The sequence below is a fragment of the Salvelinus namaycush genome, chromosome 10 (assembly GCF_016432855.1).
Source record: "Salvelinus namaycush isolate Seneca chromosome 10, SaNama_1.0, whole genome shotgun sequence".
Taxonomy (NCBI): Eukaryota; Metazoa; Chordata; class Actinopteri; order Salmoniformes; family Salmonidae; genus Salvelinus; species Salvelinus namaycush.
Window position 1 is genome coordinate 9,075,579 of NC_052316.1, and position 23,704 is coordinate 9,099,282.

The following is a 23,704-nucleotide window of genomic DNA, read 5'->3' on the forward strand; positions in this document are numbered from 1 at the left end:
ATTTTTCAGAAATGTTTTATGATGAGTAATTAGGTATTTGACGTTGGTGTCTGTAATTATTATGGCTGCTTTCGGTGCAATTTCTGATTGTAGCTGCAATGTAAACTATGATTTATACCTGAAATATGCACATTTTTCGAACAAAACATAGATTTATTGTATAACATGTTATAAGACTGTCATCTGATGAAGTTGTTTGTTGGTTAGTTTGGTTGGTTCTTGGTTAGTTAGGTTGGCTTTGTGCATGCTACCTGTGCTGTGAAAAATGTCTGTCCTTTTTTGTATTTGGTGGTGAGCTAACATAAATATACGTGCTGTTTTCGCTGTAAAACATTTTAAAAATCGGACATGTTGGCTGGATTCACAAGATGTGTACCTTTCATTTGCTGTATTGGACTTGTTAATGTGTGAAAGTTAAATATTTAAAAAATATATATTTTGAATTTCGCGCCCTGCACTTGAGCTGGCTGTTGTCATAAGTGTACCGATGTCGGGCTTGCAGCCAGAAGAAGTTAATATCTCAATAAAATGTGCGTCATGATCAGATTGGGGGATATGGAGGCAAGACAAATCATTTGTAAGTCACAATTTCTTGATTCATATGCACTTGATTCATATGACACCCCTCAGCTAAATCGAAAAAACTAAAAAAAGGATGATGTTTGCACTTCCCAATTCATCTCAGACAATTAGTACTAATAACTATAACAAGCAATCAAAACTAGACAGCATGAAATCCTAAAAGTCACATAAGGGATAAAATAATTAGTAAAAAAACAAAATACAAGTGGGAATTGCAGTGGGCTACTAAGTTTAACTTAATTTGTTGCATTATTCAAGTTTACTCCTCTCTATATACAGAGAGTTATTTGTGCCATTTAAAAATAATGAATAGGCAATGTTTTGCACACAGTTGTTTGACCTTGTGTTCATTTGAATTCATTTTCAAATGTGGAGTGGAATCAATATCAAACAGGATTTGAATAGTGACACACTACGAACCAGAGGAGCAAAAATAAATGGCTCTGTACTTCCCACCAAAGGACTTACTAAAGACAAGACCAGACCAGACAAGACCAGATAAGACCAGACCAGACAGACAGACAACGATGATGCATGAGGTGCTCACCCCAGCCCAACAGGCCAAAGCCCCAGAGGCAGCGGCGGCTGTGGTGGAAGGAGGAGAGGAGCAGGGAGTTGAGGTAGAGGGCCTCCACCAGGAGCCAGAAGAAGTTAGCCATGACACAGTAGTGACAGAACACCACTGAGGCTTTACAAGCTGCCTGGGAGGGACAATAAGAAAGAGAGAGAGAGACACAGAGAAAGTGAAGGGTGGGAAGGAAGAGGGGAAGAGCAAGAAAGAGAGAGGTGAGAGTAGTGCGAAGACAGACAAACAGGGGGAAATAAAGAGTGTCAGAAAGAGAGGATAGCGTGTTGAAAAGCTAGCAAACTGGACCTCTTCCATTTCCCTCTTGACTTACAGTGGAGAGGGTGCAGTGGTTGACTTACGGTGGAGAGGGTGCAGTGGTTGACTTACGGTGGAGAGGGTGCAGTGGTTGACTTACGGTGGAGAGGGTGCAGTGGTTGACTTACGGTGGAGAGGGTGCAGTGGTTGACTTACGGTGGAGAGGGTGCAGTGGTTGACTTACGGTGGAGAGGGTGCAGTGGTTGACTTACGGTGGAGAGGGTGCAGTGGTTGACTTACGGTGGAGAGGGTGCAGTGGTTGACTTACGGTGGAGAGGGTGCAGTGGTTGACTTACGGTGGAGAGGGTGCAGTGGTTGACTTACGGTGGAGAGGGTGCAGTGGTCCGTGTCCTCGCTGGCGAACAGCTTGGCGTCCTTGTTGAACACAGCCATCGCCTTCAGCATGAAGGTGACAAACAGCTGGATGTGAATATAGTTCCTGGCACAGCGAAGCCTCCTGGAAAGAACCACAAAACACAGTCAGGAATGGGGACCGCAGGGCAACCAAAAAAACACGGTCAGGAGTGCTGGACAAGGGACCACATACACAAAGCATGGTCAGGACCAAGGACCACACACACGAAACACAGTCAAGAGCATGAGGGTGAAAAAACAACAAAACGATCAAGATCAAACAACTACTAACAGGAAGTGAGATTGAAGTTGCACAAGCCAATCAACATAAAATAAAACCACCTCTCAACCGACACTTGAAAGACATTATTAAAATGAGGCCCACCAAAAAAGTTGCACAACAACAGGGCGGATTCAGATTCAGAAACAAGAGTTGAGGATGAGAGAGAGAGCGAGGGTAACAATTTACTTTGACTACAGATCCATAATGCATTCATTACACATCAATAAGAACGTCATGACGTGTTATAACAGGTCCCATCTGCATTATTAAAGGTTAATTAAACATAGCCATAGCATATCTATAGCACATTCTTGTCATGCTCGGCAAGAGCTCATATTTAGGCATCTTAATAGATGCAGTACTACAATGGCAGCATAGCGTCATCATTATTGCTGTTCTCAAAAGTGTGCTTCTGTCATACCAGTGTTAGTGAATATGCCAAAAGGCCAAACAAAGTTTAGCAAATGATGCTGAAATATAGCCTGTACTAGCCCCATTTCCCCCACAGACCAGTAAAAGCCCACACTTACCTTCTTCTCACTGAGGTCAACGGTGCATGGGGGAAATGGGGCTAGCTAAGATGGTAAGATAAACATTAGTTCTTGCATAGCATGACATGAACGTGCCATAGATATGCTATGGATATGTCATAAACTTTTAATAATGCAGTTGGGACCTGTTATTTAACGTTAATGAATTGCTTATAGTTGTGTCATAAATTCGCTATGGATATATAGACGAAGTAAATCAGTTAAATAAAAGGTTGAATAAAATAAAAAATAATTACCGGCGGGCGGTCGGGCGGGAGCGAGAGAGCAAACAAGACCGTGCTTGACAGTAGCAGGTGTGCATTATTGAGACTATACAGTTATACCACTTAGCATTAGCAAAGGCTTAGAGCACCTGCCCCTCTGATTATTACATTTCCAGCTCATGCAATCCAAATGTCATGGGCTCTATATATCGCCATCCCCAATGTGTGAGCCCAGTCAGTTCCCTATCACTCGGTCCAACACAGCTATGGGGAGTTCGCGAGCTAGCGCCCTTTACTGAAGAACGTTAGAATCACGTCTGACAAGGCCAATGAACACTGTGTCTCACCGGAAACCCCGCCTTCAACAGGTGATAAACCCTCATTCCTTCAATTCATTCGCTCTGCACCTCGAGCTGAGCAGAACCATTCATGCATTTCTTAAAAAAACAAAACATTGGTACACAAGATTTATCAGGCTTTACTCCAACTTAACGGATGTAGCAGGGGAATATCTGATTTGTAGCGCACTGCTCATTGATCTATGTCGCAGAGCAGCTTCGCAATTGTCAGTGGAGTGGCCATCCCCCCTGCGGCAGAAGGTGTCAGGTTTGGTGGGAAATACCTGGCACCGGTGCTAGCTGCAGTCAAGCACCGCTTGCCTCTTTTTGCAGAGTTCGTCCATGAGCTTAGGGGGTGGAGGCCCGGTCCCTGAACAAGGTCATAATGCTGCAGGTTTACCAGACTGAGTAGTTGGCTGACCTGAGGGAGATGGTTTCTCCTACGGTGTTGTTCGGCTCAGCCCTGGAGTATAGTGTATGCAGTCTTGTTTTGAGGAGAAAAATAAGCGGGGGGCCGGAGGCATTGTCTTCTAGAGGGTCTGCAGACAGAGTACAGGCGGGTAAACGGGCTGCGCTGGCTTCCTGGTCCAACCCCAAGACTGTTCCTGCTTGTCCTGTTCCACAAGAGCAGTGGCAAGGATGAAGTGAAAGCTCTCAAGGATGAAGTGAAAGCTGGTCCCTCTGTGGAGCGGGGGAGGCAGCAGCCCCCATGCACCTAGCGCGATGAGAATGGAGGTGGCATGGTCCACTCTCCAGATGTTTGCTTGACAACAGTACCCGCAAGTGGCACGGCCAACCGGGGTATGTAACTGGTAGCCGAAGTCCCCAAACCCAGAGTGAACCTGGCTTCAGGCAAACGTCGGCACTTAAACACACTGTTTCCACCCCAAGTTCCACGGTTTTCAAGAGTGTCGTCTCCTTCACACGTGAGCTTAATAAAAATAGTCCCGTCAGACACTTGGTTGTTGAGAGTGGTGGAAATTAAAAAAGGCATGAAAAAAAATAATTCTCCCAGTCCGCCCCTTCAGCACTTTACAGGACACATGCTGTCTGTGTCAACCAATGGCGTGCATGCGCAGTGTCACCCTGGATGATGCGAACCGTGACGTTGGGGTATACCTTACAATTTGTTGTGCGTCCCCCACGTCTTTACGGCATCATTACGTCGACTGTTCCCGATGCCTCAGCGCCCGTTTTGAGGGAGGAGATTTCTTCCCTTCTCCAGAAGCAGGTAATCCAAGTGGTTCCTATGTCAGATGCCCAAGACCGCTGGTACAACCGGTATTTCCTGGCTCCCAAAAGGGGTAGGACTTTGCATCCCATTTTGGACCTGCGTGCCCTAAACAAGCACCTCAGGGTCTACAAATTCAGAATGCTCACGAACATTCGGCTGTTACAGTCAGTGCGCCCGGGCGATTGGTTCACCCCCATTGACCTGAAGGACACGTACTTTCATCTGACACTATATTTCCATCACAGAAAGTTCCTGAGGTTCCGTTTCAAGGCTGCATGAGCTTGGTTTCTGGTCCTCACTTTCAGGCTTTCCGTCTCGCCACGCAAGTTGTGGAGGCGGGTTTGGCACCTATGCAGTGTCTGGGGCTCAGGATATTAGACTACCTGGACAATTGGCTGGTGGAAGCAGAGTCGATGGAGCTGGTTTCCCATGTTCAGTCTGTCTGGTACGAGCATTATGTATGTACATTGAGCGGACCAGGAGTGACCAACTAACTTCTTGTCTGTTTTGCTAATCTGGCTCTGGCATATGACAGCAAAAGTCAGGAATTACCTAACCCCACTTCCCGGCACACCATCATTTTCTGTAAACAAATCTGTGCACCCAGATGCAATTCAATGCATAGTAAATTTACTGTTGAAGAAAAAGCCTCTTTATAATTTGCGATATGGTATAGGCTATACTTAAGCAGAGGTGTTTTTAGGATTTCCACACACGGGGAACAGTTAGCAGGATCAGATTTTTATTTTATTTTTAAAAACACATTTCATGCAATTCTACGTCAGTTACATGATAGAAGACATACGATGAATCTTTTTTAGCCATACACATATGACCAAAATGAGTGGCTACTCTGACACTGAAAAACTAAGATCAATCTGGTCTTGAATTCAAACAAAGTTGTTATCAAGGCAAAGGGTGGCTACTTTGAAATATAAAATATATTTTCATTTGTTTAACACTTTTTTGGTTACTTCATGATTCCATATGTGTTATTTCATAGTTTTGATGTCTTCACTATTATTCTACAATATATAAAACAGTAAAAATAAAGAAAACCCCTCGAATGAGTAGGCATCTCCAAACGTTTGACTGGTACTGTAGTTAGCTAGCTAGATAATTAATTAAGTGTAAAACGCAGCTAGCTAGCTAACCAACTAGGCAGTTATCAAAGACACTCACTCGGGTAACTTACCATACTTTTCTGACCAACTAGACATTACTTTAGCCACCATCGGCCGACTTCTTCTTGCCTACTTCCGTCTATAGGTCTTCTAGGTTCCAAACTATATGGCTGTAGTAGGGTGCTTCATTGTCAAAAGAAACCCAGTCGCACTCTACCACCTTGTGCAGCCAGTGGCTCAGCATTCCATAAGTATTCACCTGAATTTACATCAAGCCTGGACAACGTTCTATTTCATATTTATATGGTGCACATGCAGCCCATAAATCGATTATATCACCAATTTACTGTCAGATTGAAAAACAAAAAAGTGACATAACAGATTCATACATATACACTGTCTTGCAAAAGTATTCATCCCCCTAGGCGGTTTTCCTATTTTGTTGCATTACAACCTGTAATTGAAAATTGATTTTTATTTGGATTTCATGTAATGAACATACACAAAATAGTCCAAATTGGTGAAGTGAAATGAAAAAAATTACTTGTTTCAAAAAATTATTTAAAAATAAAACATGGAAAATTAGTGCGTGCATATGTCTTCACCCCCTTTGCTATGAAGCACATAAATAAGATCTGGTGCAACCAATTACCTTCAGAAGTCACATAATTTGTTAAATAAAGTTCACCCGTGTGCAATCTAAATGTCACATGATCTCAGTATATATATATATATACACCTGTTCTGAAAGGCCCCAGAGTCTGCAACACCACTAAGCAAGGGGCACCACCAAGCAAACGGCACCATGAAGACCAAGGAGCTCTCCAAACAGGTCAGGGACAAAGTTGTGGAGAAGTACGGATCAGGGTTGGGTTATAAAAAAATATCATCCCACGGAGCACCATTAAATCCATTATTAAAAAATTGAAAGAATATGGCATTACAACAAACCTGCCAGAGGGCCACCCACCAAAGCTCACGGACCAGGCAAGGAGGACATTAATCAGAGAGGCAACAAAGAGATCAAAGATAACCCTGAAGGTGCTGCAAAGCTCCACAGCGAAGATTGGAGTATCTTGTCCATAGGACCACTTTAAGTCGTACATTCCACAGAGCTGGATTTTACAGAAGAGTGTCCAGAAAAAAAGCCATTGCTTAAAGAAAAAAATAAGCAAACAGGTTTGGTGTTCGCCAAAAGGCATATGGGAGACTCCCCAAACATATGGAAGAAGGTACTCTGGTCAGATGAGACAGAAATGTTGCTTTTTGGCCATCAAGAAAAACGCTATGTCTGGCACAAACCCAACACCGCTCATCACCCAGAGAACACCATCCCCACGGTGGTGGCAGCATCATGCCGGGACTGGGAAACTGGTCAGAATTGAAGGAATCGTGGCTGGCGCTAAATACAGGAAAATTCTTTGGGGAAACATGTCTCAGTCTTCCAGAGATTTTAGACTGGGACGGAGGATCACCTTCCAGCAGGACAATGACCCTAAGCATATTTCTAAAGCAACACTTGAGTGGTTTAAGGGGAAACATTTAAATGTCTTGGAATGGCTTAGTCAAAGCCCAGACCTCAATCCAATTCAGAATCTGTGGTATGACTTAACGATTGCTGTACACCAGTGGAACCCATCCAACTTGGAGCTGGAGCAGTTTTTTCTTGAAGAATGGGCAAAAATCCCAGTGGCTAGATGTGCCAAGCTTTTAGAGACATACCCCAAGAGACTTGCAGCTCTAATTGCTGCAAACGGTGGCTCTACAAAGTATTGACTTTGGGGGGGTGAAAAGTTATTCACGCTCAAGTTCAGTTTTTTAAACTTATTTCTTGTTTGTTTCACAAAAAAAATTATTTAGCATCTTCAAAGTGGTAGGCATGTTGTGTAAATCAAAGATACAAACCCTCAAAAAAATCAATTTTAATTCCAGGTTGTAAGGCAACAAAATATGAAAAATGCCAAGGGGGGTGAATACTTTCGCAAGCCACTGTGTGCACTACTCATTATTGTTTGGGGGGTTTTAAAGTGAAACATGGCCTTTAAGAGTCTATTGACGCACCCGTGCATGAATCTAAGTAACATAATAAAACAAATCCCTATCAAAATCCGTTAGTTTAAGCTAGAGATATCAGGTTTTTGCATGGGACTTTTTTCTGAGCCTGTGTGATGTAGGATGTGAAATCTGAAACCACTTGAAGCTGGGATGTCCCTCCTACCATTTAATTTGCTCTTCCGACTGTCCATCAACTCCTGGCTGAACCCTACATAGCAGCCACTGACAAAGCACATGCCTGCAATCGTTACATCGTCGCACAGCAGAAGAGAGTGGTTTTTCACAGTAGCACATTGAGATCTATTTATAGCCATAAATCTAAAAGAATTCACGATTTTAAACAAAAAACACGTTTGTCATAGACAGACAATATTACAATTAGATGAAAGGAGAGTTCCTAACAAGTTCAGGGAACCAAGTTAGAGCTCTGTGAGACATTCACAGCTATGGGTGCAGACGTTTTGATCAAGAGAGACCTTTAGAAAATATGCACATTTTCTCTAACACTAAATATGTATTTTACAGTTATAAGGAATGTGAAATCTTATAGTTAGTTGTTTTTAAATTTGATTATACTATATTTAGAAAGCATACAAGTAATTTCAAGCCTTATTCATGCAATTTTGTTGAATAGGAAATACATCACATACATTTTTTTCCCCCGTATTTTTTTAGCATATTTGTACTGTGTACTTGAGCTTGTGTCCTCAAAAGTGACTACACCTCAGCAATATATAACTATTTTGACCAGAAAGGTGATTTTGAACATTTATTTGAGTATTCAACATTACGATAAATTATTGTATATGGCCCTCATGATAAATACTTACTTTTGGGGATTACGCAGATTACATTCAATTAAGGTATCTTTACTTTTACTAAAGTATGAAAAGTGGGTACTTTTCCCACCACATGACATATATAATACATACAATGGGCTTCAGCCCCGGTAAGCCCCTTCATTACTCCGGACCTGCTTGAGAGAAAGCTAATGCTCAGTTGATTCTATCTCAGCATCATAAAAGCTGTTAGTATTTCAACCCAAAAACATATGCATCAAAGCCGAACTGAAATCTTATCAGAAACATGTTGGGTCATTTTCACAGAAAAATATTTCACAGGAGTTATAGCATTTTCTTCCCGGTCCCTAAATGTCTTTGCTCCATGAAAGAAGCAGAGATGACAGAGAAAACTTTACCAATGTCAACTAGATTAAAACATCAATTTATGGCATTCTGGTGAGCAAGGGTTCATTTAGGCTTCTAGGACAACATATGACAGAAGTGAAGCTGCATGTATCTAATTATAGACGAGTTGACTAACAAATAGCCTACCAAAATGTCTGAATTTATAAGCAGAGACATTTCTAAATCCCCCAAAATATATCCTGCACCCCCCGTCAAAAAATAATTTATTAGCCTGCATGGTCAATCCGACGTCTGCAGTGGCCGTACAGCATTTAATGTGATGCGGCCTCTGCAGAAGGAAAAACATTCATACTTCTTGCGCTTCTCTGAACAGAGCAGAACTGTTGTGAAGGAAGAAGTCAAGTAAGTAGGTTTCAGGACCTCCTGCCCCCAACTACTGTCAACCAATCATGTCAATGCGGAGCTATACAGAGCCCTCCGCATTGTTACAACATGTGGGTGGCTTAAGGCGATGCGGTACAGAGTTCGATTTGGCCTGCCACAAGCCTCCGGAGGCTTCGAAACTGCGTTACACCTTCCATACTGAGCCTCCGGACCACATTGCCAGATCAAGCATAAATTGCCTCAGATTTTCATTTTATCACATATAGTCAGACGGTCGTGGATTGGTTATTAGCAATTGCAGGCGGAACAAACAGCTGACCCGCTGACCACTAGTAGGCGCCCACTCCACCTGGGGTCTGGTGGCATTTTGGGAAGAGATATTTGTGTTGCGGCGAGTTGGGCATCACCACACATTTTTATGAGGTTTTATCGCTTGGATGTCTCTACCCCCAGTGTAGCCCGCTGCCCACAGTGTGCTTATTATGGCTGGGGCAGGAGATGGTCATTAGCCAGTGTGCAGATTGAACAATACCCGGGTACTGCAGGTTTTCCTGTCCAGTTGCAACTCTGGGTGGTCTGCCATGGGCCATTTTTTTTGGTGTCTGCTGGGGTCGTCTTGCGGCGTGATTTCATGTACCCATTGCGGTGTTGTACAGAGCTGAAAGGGAACGAAGTTATGACGAACTACTGTTCCCTGAAGGACCGAAACAAGGTACAACACCTGTTCGGCCTGTGCCGCCACTTCTGGGTTCGGTGAAGAGAGGTACCGAATTGATGGAATTAATCCGTGTCTCGGGTTAATCACCTGTGTAAAACAGGGCTTCCGGTGAGGCAGTGTTCATTGGCTTTGTCAGGCGTGATTCGTTTGTTCTTCAATAGAGGGCGATATTTAAAATAAATAAAAAATAGAATGACAAAGCTGTAAAACATTATCCTAAATATAAACCATACATTTAGTGAATAGCATTGGTGTTTAATATGTTGGTTTCAGTATGAAATATCCTGTATAATTTTATTTAAACAATATGGACAATATGGATACATTTTTAAAGTTATTCAAGTATAAATCACCAACAAGTTACTATAGATTGCCATCGATTTTGTGTTAATTACCAAAATGACTGCAGATTCCGGTAACTTTGCAACCCTAGTCATAACTGTACGATATAAAACACCAGTCTCTCTTTTACCTTAATTTATTAAAGAGACTCCCTTGAATTTGGTACGAGCCAGAGAGAGAGCCAGAGCGAGAGACACAGCAAATCACAATCTATGGATTTGTCCTTTCAGAGCGCCCACATGTTTGAATAGATTAGACTGCAAAAAAATGTCTGGAGGGAGAGGAGGGAGGAGAGGAGGAGAGATGAGAGGAGGGAGAGAAGCGTGCTAGACATTCTCTCAACAGGAACGTCTGAATCCAACATGGGTGTAGCGGGGAGAAATGGAGTGCCATTGTCCCTCATTAGTGACAGGGGTCCTAGGCTTCACCCCAATGGTAAAATGGACAGAATACAGCACAGAGCTGCAGAACGGCAAACTATAGGTTGTCTAAGTCTGAGAAGTAGTGTTGGTTACCTCTAGTCCTCATTGGTCTTTAATCCCCCTTTATAAGGATCTGAGCACATCTCTACTTCTGTTAGTTGTAGTTATATTGAGAAATCTTTCATTTGACTAATATACAGTTGAAGTCAGAAGTTTACATACATTTAGGTTGGAGTCATTAAAACTTGTTTTTCAACCACTCCACACATTTCTTGTTAACAAACTATAGTTTTGGCAAGTCGGTTTCTGGAAAATTCCAGAAAATCATGTCATGGCTTTAGAAGCTTCTGATAGGCTAATTGACATCCTTTAAGTCAATTGGAGGTGTACCTGTGGATGTATTTCAAGGCCTACCTTTAAACTCAGTGCCTCTTTGCTTGACATCATGGGAAAGTCAAAAGAAATCAGCCAAGACCTCAGAAAAACAATTGTAGACCTCCACAAGTCTGGTTCATCCTTGGGAGCAATTTCCAAACGCCTGAAGGTACCACGTTCATCTGTACAAATAATAGTGCGCAAGTATAAACACCATGGGACTACGCAGCCGTCATACCGCTCAGGAAGGAGACACGTTCTGTCTCCTAGAGAGGAACGTACTCTGGTGCAAAAAGTGCAAATCAATCCCAGAACAACATTAAAGGACCTTGTGAAGATGCTGGAGGAAACAGGTACAAAAGTATCTATATCCACAGTAAAACGAGTCCTATATCAACATAACCTGAAAGGCCGCTCAGCAAGGAAGAATACACTGCTCCAAAACCGACATAAAAAAGCCAGACTACGGTTCGCAACTGCACATGGGGACAAAGATCGTACTTTTTGAAGAAATGTCCTCTGGTCTGATGAAACAAAAATAGAACTGTTTGGCCATAATGACCATCGTTATGTTTGGAGGAAAAAGGGGGAGGCTTGCAAGCCGAAAAACACCATCCCAACCGTGAAGCACAGCGGTGGCAGCATCATGCTGTAGGGGTGCATTGCTGCAGTAGGGACTGGTGCTCTTCACAAAATAGATGGCATCGTGAGGGAGGAAAATTATGTGAATATATTGAAGCAACATCTCAAGACATCAGTCAGGAAGTTAAAGCTTGGTCGCAAATGGGTCTTCCAAATGGACAATGACACAAAGCATACTTCCAAAATTGTGGAAAAATGGCTTAAGGACAACAAAGTCAAGGTATTGGAGGGGTCATCACAAAGCCCTGATCTCAATCCTATAGAAAATATGTGGGCAGAACTGAAAAAGCGTGTGTGAGCAAGGAGGCCTACAAACCTGACTCAGTTACACCAGCTCTGTCAGGAGGAATGGGCCAAAATTCACCCAACTTATTATGGGAAGCTTGTGGAAGGCTACCCGAAACGTTTGACCCAAGTTTAAATTGTTTAAGGCAATGCTACCAAATACTAATTGAGTGTATGTAAACTTCTGACCCACTGGGAATGTGATGAAAGAAATAAAAGCTGAAATAAATCATTCTCTCTACTATTATTCTGACATTTCACATTCTTAAAATAAAGTGGTGATCCTAACTGACCTAAGACAGGGATTTTTCTACGAGGATTAAATGTCAGGAATTGTGAAAAACTGAGTTTAAATGTATTTGGCTAAGCTCTATGTAAACTTCCGACTTCAACTGTAATTTCTGTGGGTGGACCATGGAAAATCATGTGGAATCTGGAACTGTTCCAGCCATTCTATTTCTTCATCCCAATCAATCAATTAATGAATCAACAAATCAATCACCTGGTACACCAGGTTACAACCTTTGACCACCTACCTGAAGAGCAGCAGAATCACCACGGCGATGGACAGGAAGAACAGGGAGGTGCCGTAGCCAATGGAGTAGATCAGCTTCACCGTGGCAAAGTATGACTCCTGCATGGTTCACATACAGAGAAGCAGACATCACAGTAGGAGTGCTGATCTAAGTTCAGGTCTGACCGTGTGCCCTATCCATATACATGTTATTCATTATGAACTAAAAGGCCAAACTGATCCTATACCAGCATTACAACTTTGACTGTAAATATGGGCCCAGTTTCCTGCAAAAGTTGGCATTTATAAAAAAAAATACTTGTCCTTACCTCCTTACCTTGTGTACGTACATTTTCTTGTGGTCGAAGTATTATATGGCAAGCAGACAAGAAAATATTTAGTGCAAATGGGGGATATGATGACAGGCTTATCGAGAAAAAAATATACAAAAACGGGAAAATAAGATGCAGGCATTTACCGTTAGTGAGAAATGCAAAAATGTGTGTTTTATTTTTGGAATTAAAATAATTAGACCTGGAAATCTATTTTCTTTTGTTTTCATAACCATTGCAGAATTTCTCACCTTTTCTGGCTGTGATGGGTTCATATTTCCCAAAGTATCCATATAACAAATTACCATGCGCATCTCTCATTTAATTGTCCATAATTTTTTCTTTCAGAAACTGTCACAGTCCTTTGTCAAATACAGTATCCATATAACAAATTACCATGCTCATTTCTCATTTATATTGCACAAAATTAAAACATTTTGCCAACACCTCCAAAAACATTTGATCAAATGTGCCATTGCTCTTTCGTTTAGATACAACTATGGCCTAAATCCAATAGTTTCAAATTATACCTCAAATAAAGGGAGTTATTGTCACTATAAAAGGTGAATGGAGGAAGAGTTATAATGCTTGTTCACGCACGCACAGTATTAGGATGGATCTTACTGATAACGGGCATGCATATGTGATGCACCAAGTTTCAAAATCTCAATATTTTGAGACGTCGTATCCTTATCAGAAATTGTGCACTCGGATATTTAGTGTGAAATTTACAAAACATTTGTAAATAAGGCCTCTGGACTTGTATTCATGGAGCCTATCATAGTATGAGTGCTGATCTAGGATCAGTTCTGCCTTTTAGATCATAATGAATATGATTGTATGGACAGGCGGACCTGATCCTAGATCAGTAGTCCTTCTCTGAGACATGTAAATCCTGCTAACTGTCTCTTAATCATATCATTATTCATGACTCATACAAGTGATTCATCATAACATAATCCGCTCATGTCTACCGAATGAAAACCAGGCTATTCATGGTTGCCAATCACATCGTGTCTTCATGGACATGGTTAAGTTTTCAACTGTGGTACTGATTATGTGAAGATACAAAAATCCAAGCCAAATCCTCTAATCTTGTTTACAGGAATGATCCACTAGACAAACAAAATACAACTAAATATCCATCCTCACTCTTTAAAAGGATAGAAATGTATTTATTACTAAGCTATAAAATTCTACACAAATGAGGGACATTTAGATATGGATAGACTCTCCAAATTGTTATTGTTCCAAATAACTATATCGTTCCAAAATTGAAATTACATGGTCATTATATTCCGTTGAAATCAAATTCCAATAAATATATACAAACGAGAGACAATTACATATGAATAGACTCTCCAAATCGTTATCGGTCCGTCGTTGAAATGACATGGGTATATTCCACTTAAATTGACTACTCAATCAGTAGTGAGTAGGCTAATATCTAAATTTAACAATGGATACTCAACCTTCCGCCAACAACCCCTTCATTCGTTTTTATTGTGTGCCATAATTGCACTTGATTCCAACATAGATTTACAGTACAGGCGAATGTAAGTCTGCCCTTCAACAGACTCCCAACAGCAGGAAGCAATTTCATATGGTAAAATGTAGGATGTTTCAATTCAACGGACTACAATGATGATTTTTGATTGTTTTTCTGGTGTCCAAACGTTGAATCCTGTCCACTAATATCATTTATGAAACACTCAAATGTCTATCTATTTCCTCCAAGGACCAGATGCAGCCAGGGCTAAGGTTGCAAAGGGAGTGTATATTACTGAAACTTTTTAAGTTTACCAGTAAATTACCAGAATTTTGGTAGCTTTCAAGGATTTTATGTAATCTATCACAAGATATCTAGCAGCCCTGTTGGGTACTTCAGATTATCACAGCTGTGGTGTAATTATCTCTGGCCCTCTGTCTGTCCATAATCACATGTAAAATATATAAAACAATTAAATAAGATTAATAACAAAGCTGTAAAACATTATCCTAAATATAAACCATCAACTTAGTGAATAACATGTGTTTAGTGTGAGGGTTTCAGTATAAAATATCCTTTAGATTTTTATTTTCACACTTTTACTTATTTTACTATGTCAATATGTATTTGTTGTCAGTGTTTTGGCGTCAAACTGGTGGCTGTTGTAAACAAAGTCAATAGTTGGATGAGTTGCAGAGGTAATTAAAAATAATTTCATTGTTGATTAGATGCTTTTTTTCATTAATTAGGCTATTTTCTCTTGAACCATGTGGTCTATCTACAAAAAACATGAATACTATATATGAATACATATTTTTAAGTTATTCAAGTATAAATTACCAAAGTTACGATAGATTGCTATAGATTTTCTGTTAATTGCCCAAATTAACTTTGTTAATTACCGGTAGCTTTGCAACCCTAGTCCAGGGCTCACTTCCCTTAGTAAACAGTAGGAATCAAGCTAGGGAGATTGTAGTCCATGACTATGGGTAAAATGTTCTTGCATGCCCCTATGCATTATTTCAGATCAAAATGCATTTGGCATTGTTTCAAACCAAATACTGTCAAAACACATCGATATATGTCACAACTTCCGCCGAAGTCGGCTCCTCTCCTTGTTCGGGCGGCGTTCGGCGATCGACATCACCGCTCCATTTTTCATATATCCATTTGTCTTTTCTTGTTTCCATACACACCTGGTTTTCATTTCCCCAATTAATCTACTTGTATTTAACCCTCTGTTTCCCATCATGTTTTGTGTGTAATTGTTTCATGTTATGTGGTGTTAATTTAAGCACTTTACTTTTATGCTCCGTTTTTTTGAGAGCGTTTTATTTATGGAGTGCTCTCGTTTTTTTGAACTTTAATAAAAGGGCGCCTGTTTATTATACTCTGCTCTCCTGCACCTGACTTCGCCTCCAATACACCCTTGACAATATAGCTGCAGTTCAGTCGATTGCATTGACAGACAGCTGTAAAGCTATTGTTAGTAAAAACAATACACTGCAGATGCTCATGATGACCCCCCTGACCTTATCACATGACCCTTCTCTCTAAACTCTCTCTCACCTCTGGAATGTGAATGTTGTCATCCGCACTACAGGCTATGTGGTACGGGGGGAAGGGTCGAGACCATCCGTTGCTAGTGCAGTTTCGGCTGACTGACCCTGCTGAGGTAGAGGTCAAAGGTTAGGAGTCACCTGTGATGAGAAACAGAAGCACTATGAGGGGCTGGACTATGGGCTGTCAGTCACTGCGACTGACAGGGATCGGAAGCCAATGGAAAACGGACAGAGAGAATTACTGTAAAAGAGAAAAGCATAACATAGTACCTGTATGTCATTGTATATTATTTGTATACTTTATACAGTACATCATGGTATCTCCACCCACACACGTTCTCCCCTGCCCTTCACTGTGACAAATGTCAACTGCACCTGTGTTATTCCCAAAAAGAGAGAAGACAGCAGGACAGGCCGTGTGGAATGTCTCCCCAACCGCAGCATATGGCCAACACACCACAGAGTCCCAGAACGGTAGACAACCTTCAGGAGAGAGAGTGAGAATAAGAGAGGGAGAGAGACAGAGCCAGAGGTGGAAGGATAGAGAGCGAAAGAGACACAGATGAGAGAGACAGAGATAAAGGTGAAGTATGGTCTACTCAGTTACTTGTACATTTCTGTAAGAAAAGGTACAGTATGTTACTATAAATTCCAAAGCAACTTTGGTTTAGCAGTACATTACTGTAGATGTACAGTGATCAGTGGCGGCTGCTGAGTGGAGGATGGCATCAAAACACATGGAAACCATGTGTTCAATGTATTTGATACAATTCCACTTATTCCGCTCCAGCCATTCCCACGAGCCCATCCTCCCCAATTAAGGTGCCACCAACATCCTGCGACAGCGACGTAATGTAAAACCAAAGATTCTTCGGAATTTACGGTAAGATACTGTATCTTTGTACTGGCTGCCAGTAAGTTACCGTAAAAACAACAGGATTTTTTTCAGTGTACTTAATCGAAACCTAAACACAATACCAAGAATTTAATCTTGCTATAAATTACATACATACAGTTGAAGTCGGAAGTTTACATACACCTTAGCCACATACATTTAAACTCAGTTTTTCACAATTCCTGACATGTAATCCGAGTAAAAATCCCTGTCTTAGGTCAGTTAGGATCACCACTTTATTTAAGAATGTGAAATGTCAGAATAATAGTAGAGAGAATGATTTATTTCAGCTTTTATTTCTTTCATCACATTCCCAATGGGTCAGAAGTTTATATACACTCAATTAGTATTTGGTAGCATTGCCTTTAAATTGTTTAACTCGGGTCAAACGTTTCGGGTAGCCTTCCACAAGCTTTTGGCCCATTCCTCCTGACAGTGCTGGTGTAACTTAGTCAGGTTTGTAGGCCTCCTTGGTCGCACACGCTTTTTCAGTTCATCCCAACAAATTTTCTATAGGTTTGAGGTCAGGGCTTTGTGATGGCCACTCCAAAACCTTGACTTTGTTGTCCTTAAGCCATTTTGCCACAACTTTGGAAGTATGGTTGGGGTCATTTGGAAGACCCATTTGCGACCAAGCTTTAACTTCCTGAATGATGTCTTGAGATGTTGCTTCAATATATTCACATAATTTTCCCTTCCTCATGATGCCATCTATTTTGTGAAGTGCACCAGTCCCTCCTGCATCAAAGCACCCCCACAACATCATGCTGCCACCCCCGTGCTTCACGGTTGGGATGGTGTTCTTCGGCTTGCAAGCCTCCCTCCTTTTTCCTCCAAACATAACGATGGTCAATATGGCCAAACAGTTCTATTTTTGTTTCATCAGACCAGAGGACATTTCTCCATGTGCAGTTGCAAACTGTAGTCTGGCTTTTTTATGGCAGTTTTTGAGCAGTGGCTTCTTCCTTGCTGAGCGGCCTTTCAAGTTATGTCGATATAGGACGCATTTTACTGTGGTAATAGATACTGGTTTCCTCCAGCATCTTCACAAGGTTTTTTGCTGTTGTTCTGGGATTCATTTGCACTTTTTGCACCAAAGTACGTTCATCTCTAGGAGACAGAATGCGTCTCCTTACTGAGCTGTATGACGGCTGCGTGGTCCTATGGTGTTTATACTTGCATACTATTGTTTGTACAGATGAACGTGGTACCTTCAGGCATTTGGAAATTGCTCCCAAGGATGAACCAGACTTGTGGAGGTCTACAATTGTGTTTCTGAGGTCTTGGCTGATTTCTTTTGATTTTCCCATGATGTCAAGTAAAGAGGCACTGAGTTTGAAGGTAGGCCTTGAAATACATCCACAAGTACACCCCCAATTGACTCAAATGATGTCAATTAGCCTATCAGAAGCTTCTAAAGCCATGACATAATTTTCTGGAATTTTCCAAGCTGTTTAAAGGCACAGTGAACTTAGTGTATATAAACTTCTGACCCACTGGAATTGTGATACAGTGAATTATAAGTTAAATAATCTGTCTGTAAACAATTGTTGGGAAAATTACTTGTGTCATGCACAAAATAGATGTCCTAACCAACTTGCCAAAACTACAGTTTGTTAACAAGAAATGTGTGGAGTGGTTGAATAACGAGTTTTAATGACTCCAACCTAAGTGCATGTAAACTTCAACTGTATCTTACGTCCTCTTTTTTGATTAATCATAATACATGTATTACTTTTCCACTACGATAGTTTCCCCCTCTGAATCTGTCCTTTCCACAAATGATTCTCTGCAAACCATTTATTCAATGGCGGACTCTCACGTTTAGATGTGAACATATGTCATATTATGTTATGTATATATCATATTATGTCTCGAGTATAGACAATCTATACTCGAGATCTAATCTATGAGCCGTAAACTGGAGTGAGAAAACATAATGGGTGATTCTAGGAGGATAATGTCACGGATACCTAGCATACTGTGGTTCTGCAATGCATCGAAGTTGAAAAGTACTGTCCTGTTTTCAACTGTACTGTGGTTCTGCTCTGCAATGTATCGAAGACAACGCCGCTCCTCCCTCTCCAGCTGAAAGATGTACTCGCAGTCTGGGTGCAGACTCGACAGAACCTGGCGAGAGAGGGGGCGGGGGGGGGGGGGGGGGGGGGGGGGGGGTCAGAGACAGACAGACAAACAGAGAGCAAGAGAGAAACAGTGAAAGAGACAGAGAGAGGGGGACGAGAGACTACTATTGGAACAAAAATGTAAACTATCGAGACAAAACTAATAATTCTCACCAGAAGTGTATGGAAGAACACTCAAGTCTCCCTCCAGCAACTCACCTACCCAGACTAGGCCTGATTGCCTAAATGGGTGTTACGTGACTATAGTCAGGCGAGAGTTCCATCAGGACCCCTAGCAACATGCCTAGCAACAGAGGTATGAATGCCATCTACTGAAAGACAAGAGTCATGATCTGGGGGATGGTAATCTACTTGATGCAACCTGGGGTCACAAAGTTTCTGCCTCTAAGACAGGCTGAGGGAGTCGGGTTTTCTACAGCCGCCCCAACATGTAAATAGTACATTTTTAACTCTGTAAAACCAGCTTACATGTCTTGTTGTCTAGCAAAATAATTTGTGGAAGGTACAGTACTACGCAGCGCACAGACCACCACACGCAATCAACTTAGTCGAGATACGTTGAGTTTCCTTGAGTTTCCTTGTAGGCCTATTTGCCAGCGAAAATGTATAAATACCGTATACAGGGGATATTTCGGAAAAGCAACAGGATGGTTTTTCAATGCCATCAATTCCTTCAAAACTATTTCTTTTAAGTTTTTCAATACATTTGAATATTTGCAGCTACTTTTTAAGTTAATACCTGCAGTCAACCTGTGCAATACATTAGGAAAAAATGTGGATTGCGTTATTCAAGTCATATGTCGCATTATTTTACATTATGAAACTTACCGTAGTTCCCCAGAACAGTTGAGCCAGTCACATGTTTGTTTGTAAATAGCACAACGGGAGAAAGCAGGAGCTGGCGAGTCCATAGCGTTCAATATCTATCAGTGAGTCTCTGTTGTGCAGAGCACATGAGGTGATGAAGATACACTTGTATGCAATTCACTACTAAATGTTTACCCGCAGATATCTTATAATGGCTTTCTGCCAGAAGTCAAAGAGCTCTGGATTTAACTGTCTTTGCAATGAGTTATTTTCGTATTTTGCTCGTCAGCATTTAGCTAACAGCGTCTATGTGATTTCGCTAGTAGTTTGTGCTAATTTAGTTAGCATTCTGGTAATAAGGGGCCCGATGGGCTTTTCTTGCATTTTTAGCGCCCCTTGTGTGCTATGCCGGTAATATTGTAAATCCCGGGATGAGAGAAGGACGGTATGATGATATGAAAATTTGGATACCACCCAAGCGTACTGTATAGCCTAATGCCCGTTTCGGTTTGAGTCTTTTGTTAAATGTGAAACAATGTCAAATAAAATAGTTATTGTAACATGCTTCATAAACAACAGGTGTAGACTAACAGTGAAATACTTACAACCATGCAGATTACAATAAAAAATAGTAACACGAGGACTAAATAAATATACAATGAGCAATGATACAGTAGCTTGGCAATATACGAGCTGATGTGCAGAGGTACGATAGACGATAGACAGGATAGATAATAAACACTAGCAGCAGCGTATGTAATGTATGGAAGTGTGTGTGTGGCGAATGTGTGCCTGTGTATACGTGTTGTGTGAGTGACTGTGTGTGTGTGTATATGATTTGGAGTGTCAGTGTAAGTATGTTTGAGTGTGTGAGTAGAGTCCAGTGTGTGTGCATCCGTTTCCTGTAGTCCACGATCAGCTCATTTGTCTTGCCAACGTTGAGGGAGAGGTTGTTGTCCTGCCAGGAGGTCAGACACACTGCCAGGTGTCTGACCTCCTCCCTATAGCCTGTCTCGTCATCGTTGGTGATCAGGCCTACTACCACTGTCGTGTCATCAGCAAACTTGATGATGGTGTTGGAGTTGTGCACGGCCACGCAGTCGTGGGTGAACACGGAGTACAGGAGGGGAATTGGCACGCACCCTTGAGAGGCCTCCGTGTTGAGGGTCAGCGTGGCGGACGTGTTTTGACTACCGTCACCAACTGGGGGCAGTCCATCAAGAAGCCAGGATCCAGTTGCAGAGGGAGGCGTTCAGTCCCAGGGTCCTTAGCTTAGTGATGGGCTTGGAGGGCACTATGGTGTTGAACGCTGAGCTGTAGTCAATGCACAGCATTCTCATGTAGGTGTTCCTTTTGTCAAGGTGGGAAAGGTCAGTGTGGAGTGCAATAGAGATTGCGTCATCTGTGGATCAGTTTGTGCCATATGCAAATTTTAGTGGGTCCAGGATTTCTGGGATGATGGTGTTGATGTGAGCCATGGCCAGCCTTTCAAAGCATTTCATGGATACAGATGTGAGTGCTATGGGCGGTAGTCATTTAGACAGATTACCTTGGCGTCCTTGGCACAGGGACTATGGTGGTCTGCTTGAAACATGTAGGTATTACAGACTGGGTCTGGGAGAGGTTGAAAATGTCAGTGAAGTCCTTGCCAGCTAGTCAGCGCATGCTCTGAGTATGCGTCCTGGTAATCTGTCTGGCCCTGCGGCCTTGTGAATATTAACCTGCTTAAAAAGGTCTTACTCACATTGGCTACCAAGAGCGTGATTACACAGTCGTCCGGAACAGCTGGTGCTCTCAGACATGGTTCAGTGTTGCTTGCCTCGAAGCGAGCATAGAAGGCATTTAGCTTGTCTGGTAGGCTTGCGTCACTGGGTAGCTCTCGGCTGGGTTTCCCTTTGTAATCCATGATAGTTTGCAAGCCCTGCCAAATCCAACAAGAGTCAGAGCCCGTGTAGTAGATTTCGATCTTTGTTCTGTATTGACTCTTTGCCTGTTTGATGATTCATCGGGGGGCATAGAGGGATTTCTTGTAAGTGGATTAGTGTCCCACTCCTTGAAAGCGGCAGCTCTAGCCTTTAGCTCAGTGCGGATGTTGACTGTAATCCATGGCTTCTGGTTGGGATTTGTACATACTATTAATGTGGGGACGACGTCGTCAATGCACTTATTAATGAACACGGTGACTGATGTGGTAAACTCTGGCTAACGAAACAGTCCTGTAGCTTAGCATCTGCTTCATCGGACCACTTCCATCTTGAACACGTCACTGGTACTTCCTGTTTGAGTTTTTGCTTCTAATCAGTAACCAGGAGGATAGATTTATGGTCAGAGGGCGAGAGTGGAGTAAATGTGATCTAGAGTTATTTTTCCTCTGGTTGCACAGGTGACATGCTGGTAGAAATGAGGTGAAATGGATTTCATTTTTCCTGCATTAAAATCCCAGGACACTAGGAGCGGCGCTTCTGGATGAGCATTTTCTTGTTTGTTTATAGCTCGTTGAGTGTGGTCTTAGTGCTAGCATCAGTTTGTGGTGGTAAATAGACAGCGTCCAGTCCTGTTGTGTCTGTTTGCTGTTTTTCATTAAAACCCTCCCGTGCATGCATGGCTGTGTGTCCCCAGTTGCCGCCCTGTGAAAGTCAATGGCTGTAGGGCACTGGCGGAGAAGGAAGTCCCGCCGCCCCATGTCTCCACCCCTTCAGTGGCATGGATGGAGTGGGCAGTAAGGGGCAAGGTGCTCACAGTATCTGTGAGGCTGGGCTGGGCTGTCCAGCAGGAGGTGTCCAGGCTGGGGGAGGAGGCCATCCCATGGAGGTGGGCCAGGCATCCTTGGACGGAATAGGGAAAGAAAGCTGGTCAGATGGTGGCTCTCCCACGGGGGCTGGATGTTAATCCAGGTCTGTAACTGGAGGCAGGCCCAGATCTGGTCTGGCCTGTGGATCTAGGGCTGGAGCTGGATCAGGCAGTGTGGCAGGGACAGGGCTGGACACCAGACCCAGTGCTGGTTGTGGGTCTAGCAGTGATATGTCCTCAGGGGCTGGTGAAGGCGATGGACCTAGGACTGATGCTGGGTCAGCTGATGAGCCAAGGACAGGAACAGGCTTCAGACACAAGGTTGGTTCTGGGTCGGCCAATGGAGATGGTCTGTCGACGGGAGTGGATTGCTGGACCAGGACTGGAACCAGGTCAGCCGGTGGGTCCGGGACAGGGCATCGGACCCAGGGCTTGGGCTGGGTCTGACAATGGGCCCAGGTCCGGGCTGAACTGGCCCTCCAGGACGGTAGTGGACATCGGGACCACTTGTGGTGGCACCGGCTGGGGTGCGGAGTGGAGCTCTGCCTGCTGCTGGGACAGCTCGGCCCTCTGTGGCAGTCGCTGGTCTGGCAGCACCACTGGTATCGGGTTAGCTGGCTGAAGCGCGTTGGACACCATGATTTGGTGCAGCGCTGTCAACTGCTCGGCTGGTTCAAGGACTGGCAACTGGAGCCATGGAGGCCAGGTTGGTTCCGATGCAGGCCTTGGCATTTGAATAGATGCCCGCTGAAGCATTGGTTTTGGTGGCAGCCCTGGCTCCACCTCTGGAGGCCGCTGGGCTGACTGGTGAGCTGGGAGCTGCGTAGCTGGCTGGAGCTAAGGGGTGCTGCATTGTTGGCTGGACATACAGTAGTCCTGGTGGTCGCCTGATGAGCCGAAGGCTGGCGAGGACACTGGCTGGAGAAACTCCTGGGACGCTGGAGTCCGGGTGGCCTCTAAACTGGCCGGTTGCCTCTCAACACGTGTGAATGGCGGCTGGACCAGTGGCCGAAAAGGTGGCTCTCATATGTGATAAAAAGCACAGAAATCTACTTAACATGAACCAGGTTTCCATCCAATCAATTTTATGCGAGTAAAGTAAGTTGGATTAAAAATGTCACGACGGGCCAGAAGGAAACAGCAAATTTGCTATTTTTTTTGTGACAAAATGATCAGTAGAGTTGAAAATGCGATGGAAACCCATTTGTTTTTAATGTTGCATTTTTATGTGCACTACACAATCACGCA

General features: G+C 42.8%; 1 protein-coding gene across 1 annotated transcript in view; it reads right to left on the bottom strand.

Moving 5' to 3' along the window:
- Nucleotides 1-23,095, bottom strand: part of LOC120055151 (growth hormone-releasing hormone receptor-like) — a 39,067-nt gene extending 15,972 nt beyond the window's left edge. The window contains exons 1-8 of the mRNA XM_039003074.1: nt 22,882-23,095; nt 22,406-22,491; nt 18,752-18,845; nt 16,196-16,303; nt 15,828-15,928; nt 12,460-12,557; nt 1,790-1,922; nt 1,130-1,283 (exon numbers count right to left, since the gene is read on the bottom strand). Coding sequence (XP_038859002.1) covers nt 1,130-1,283; nt 1,790-1,922; nt 12,460-12,557; nt 15,828-15,928; nt 16,196-16,303; nt 18,752-18,845; nt 22,406-22,491; nt 22,882-23,095 — 988 coding nt within the window. The remainder of the gene's footprint in view (nt 1-1,129; nt 1,284-1,789; nt 1,923-12,459; nt 12,558-15,827; nt 15,929-16,195; nt 16,304-18,751; nt 18,846-22,405; nt 22,492-22,881) is intronic.
- Between the last annotated feature and the right edge of the window lie 609 nt (nt 23,096-23,704).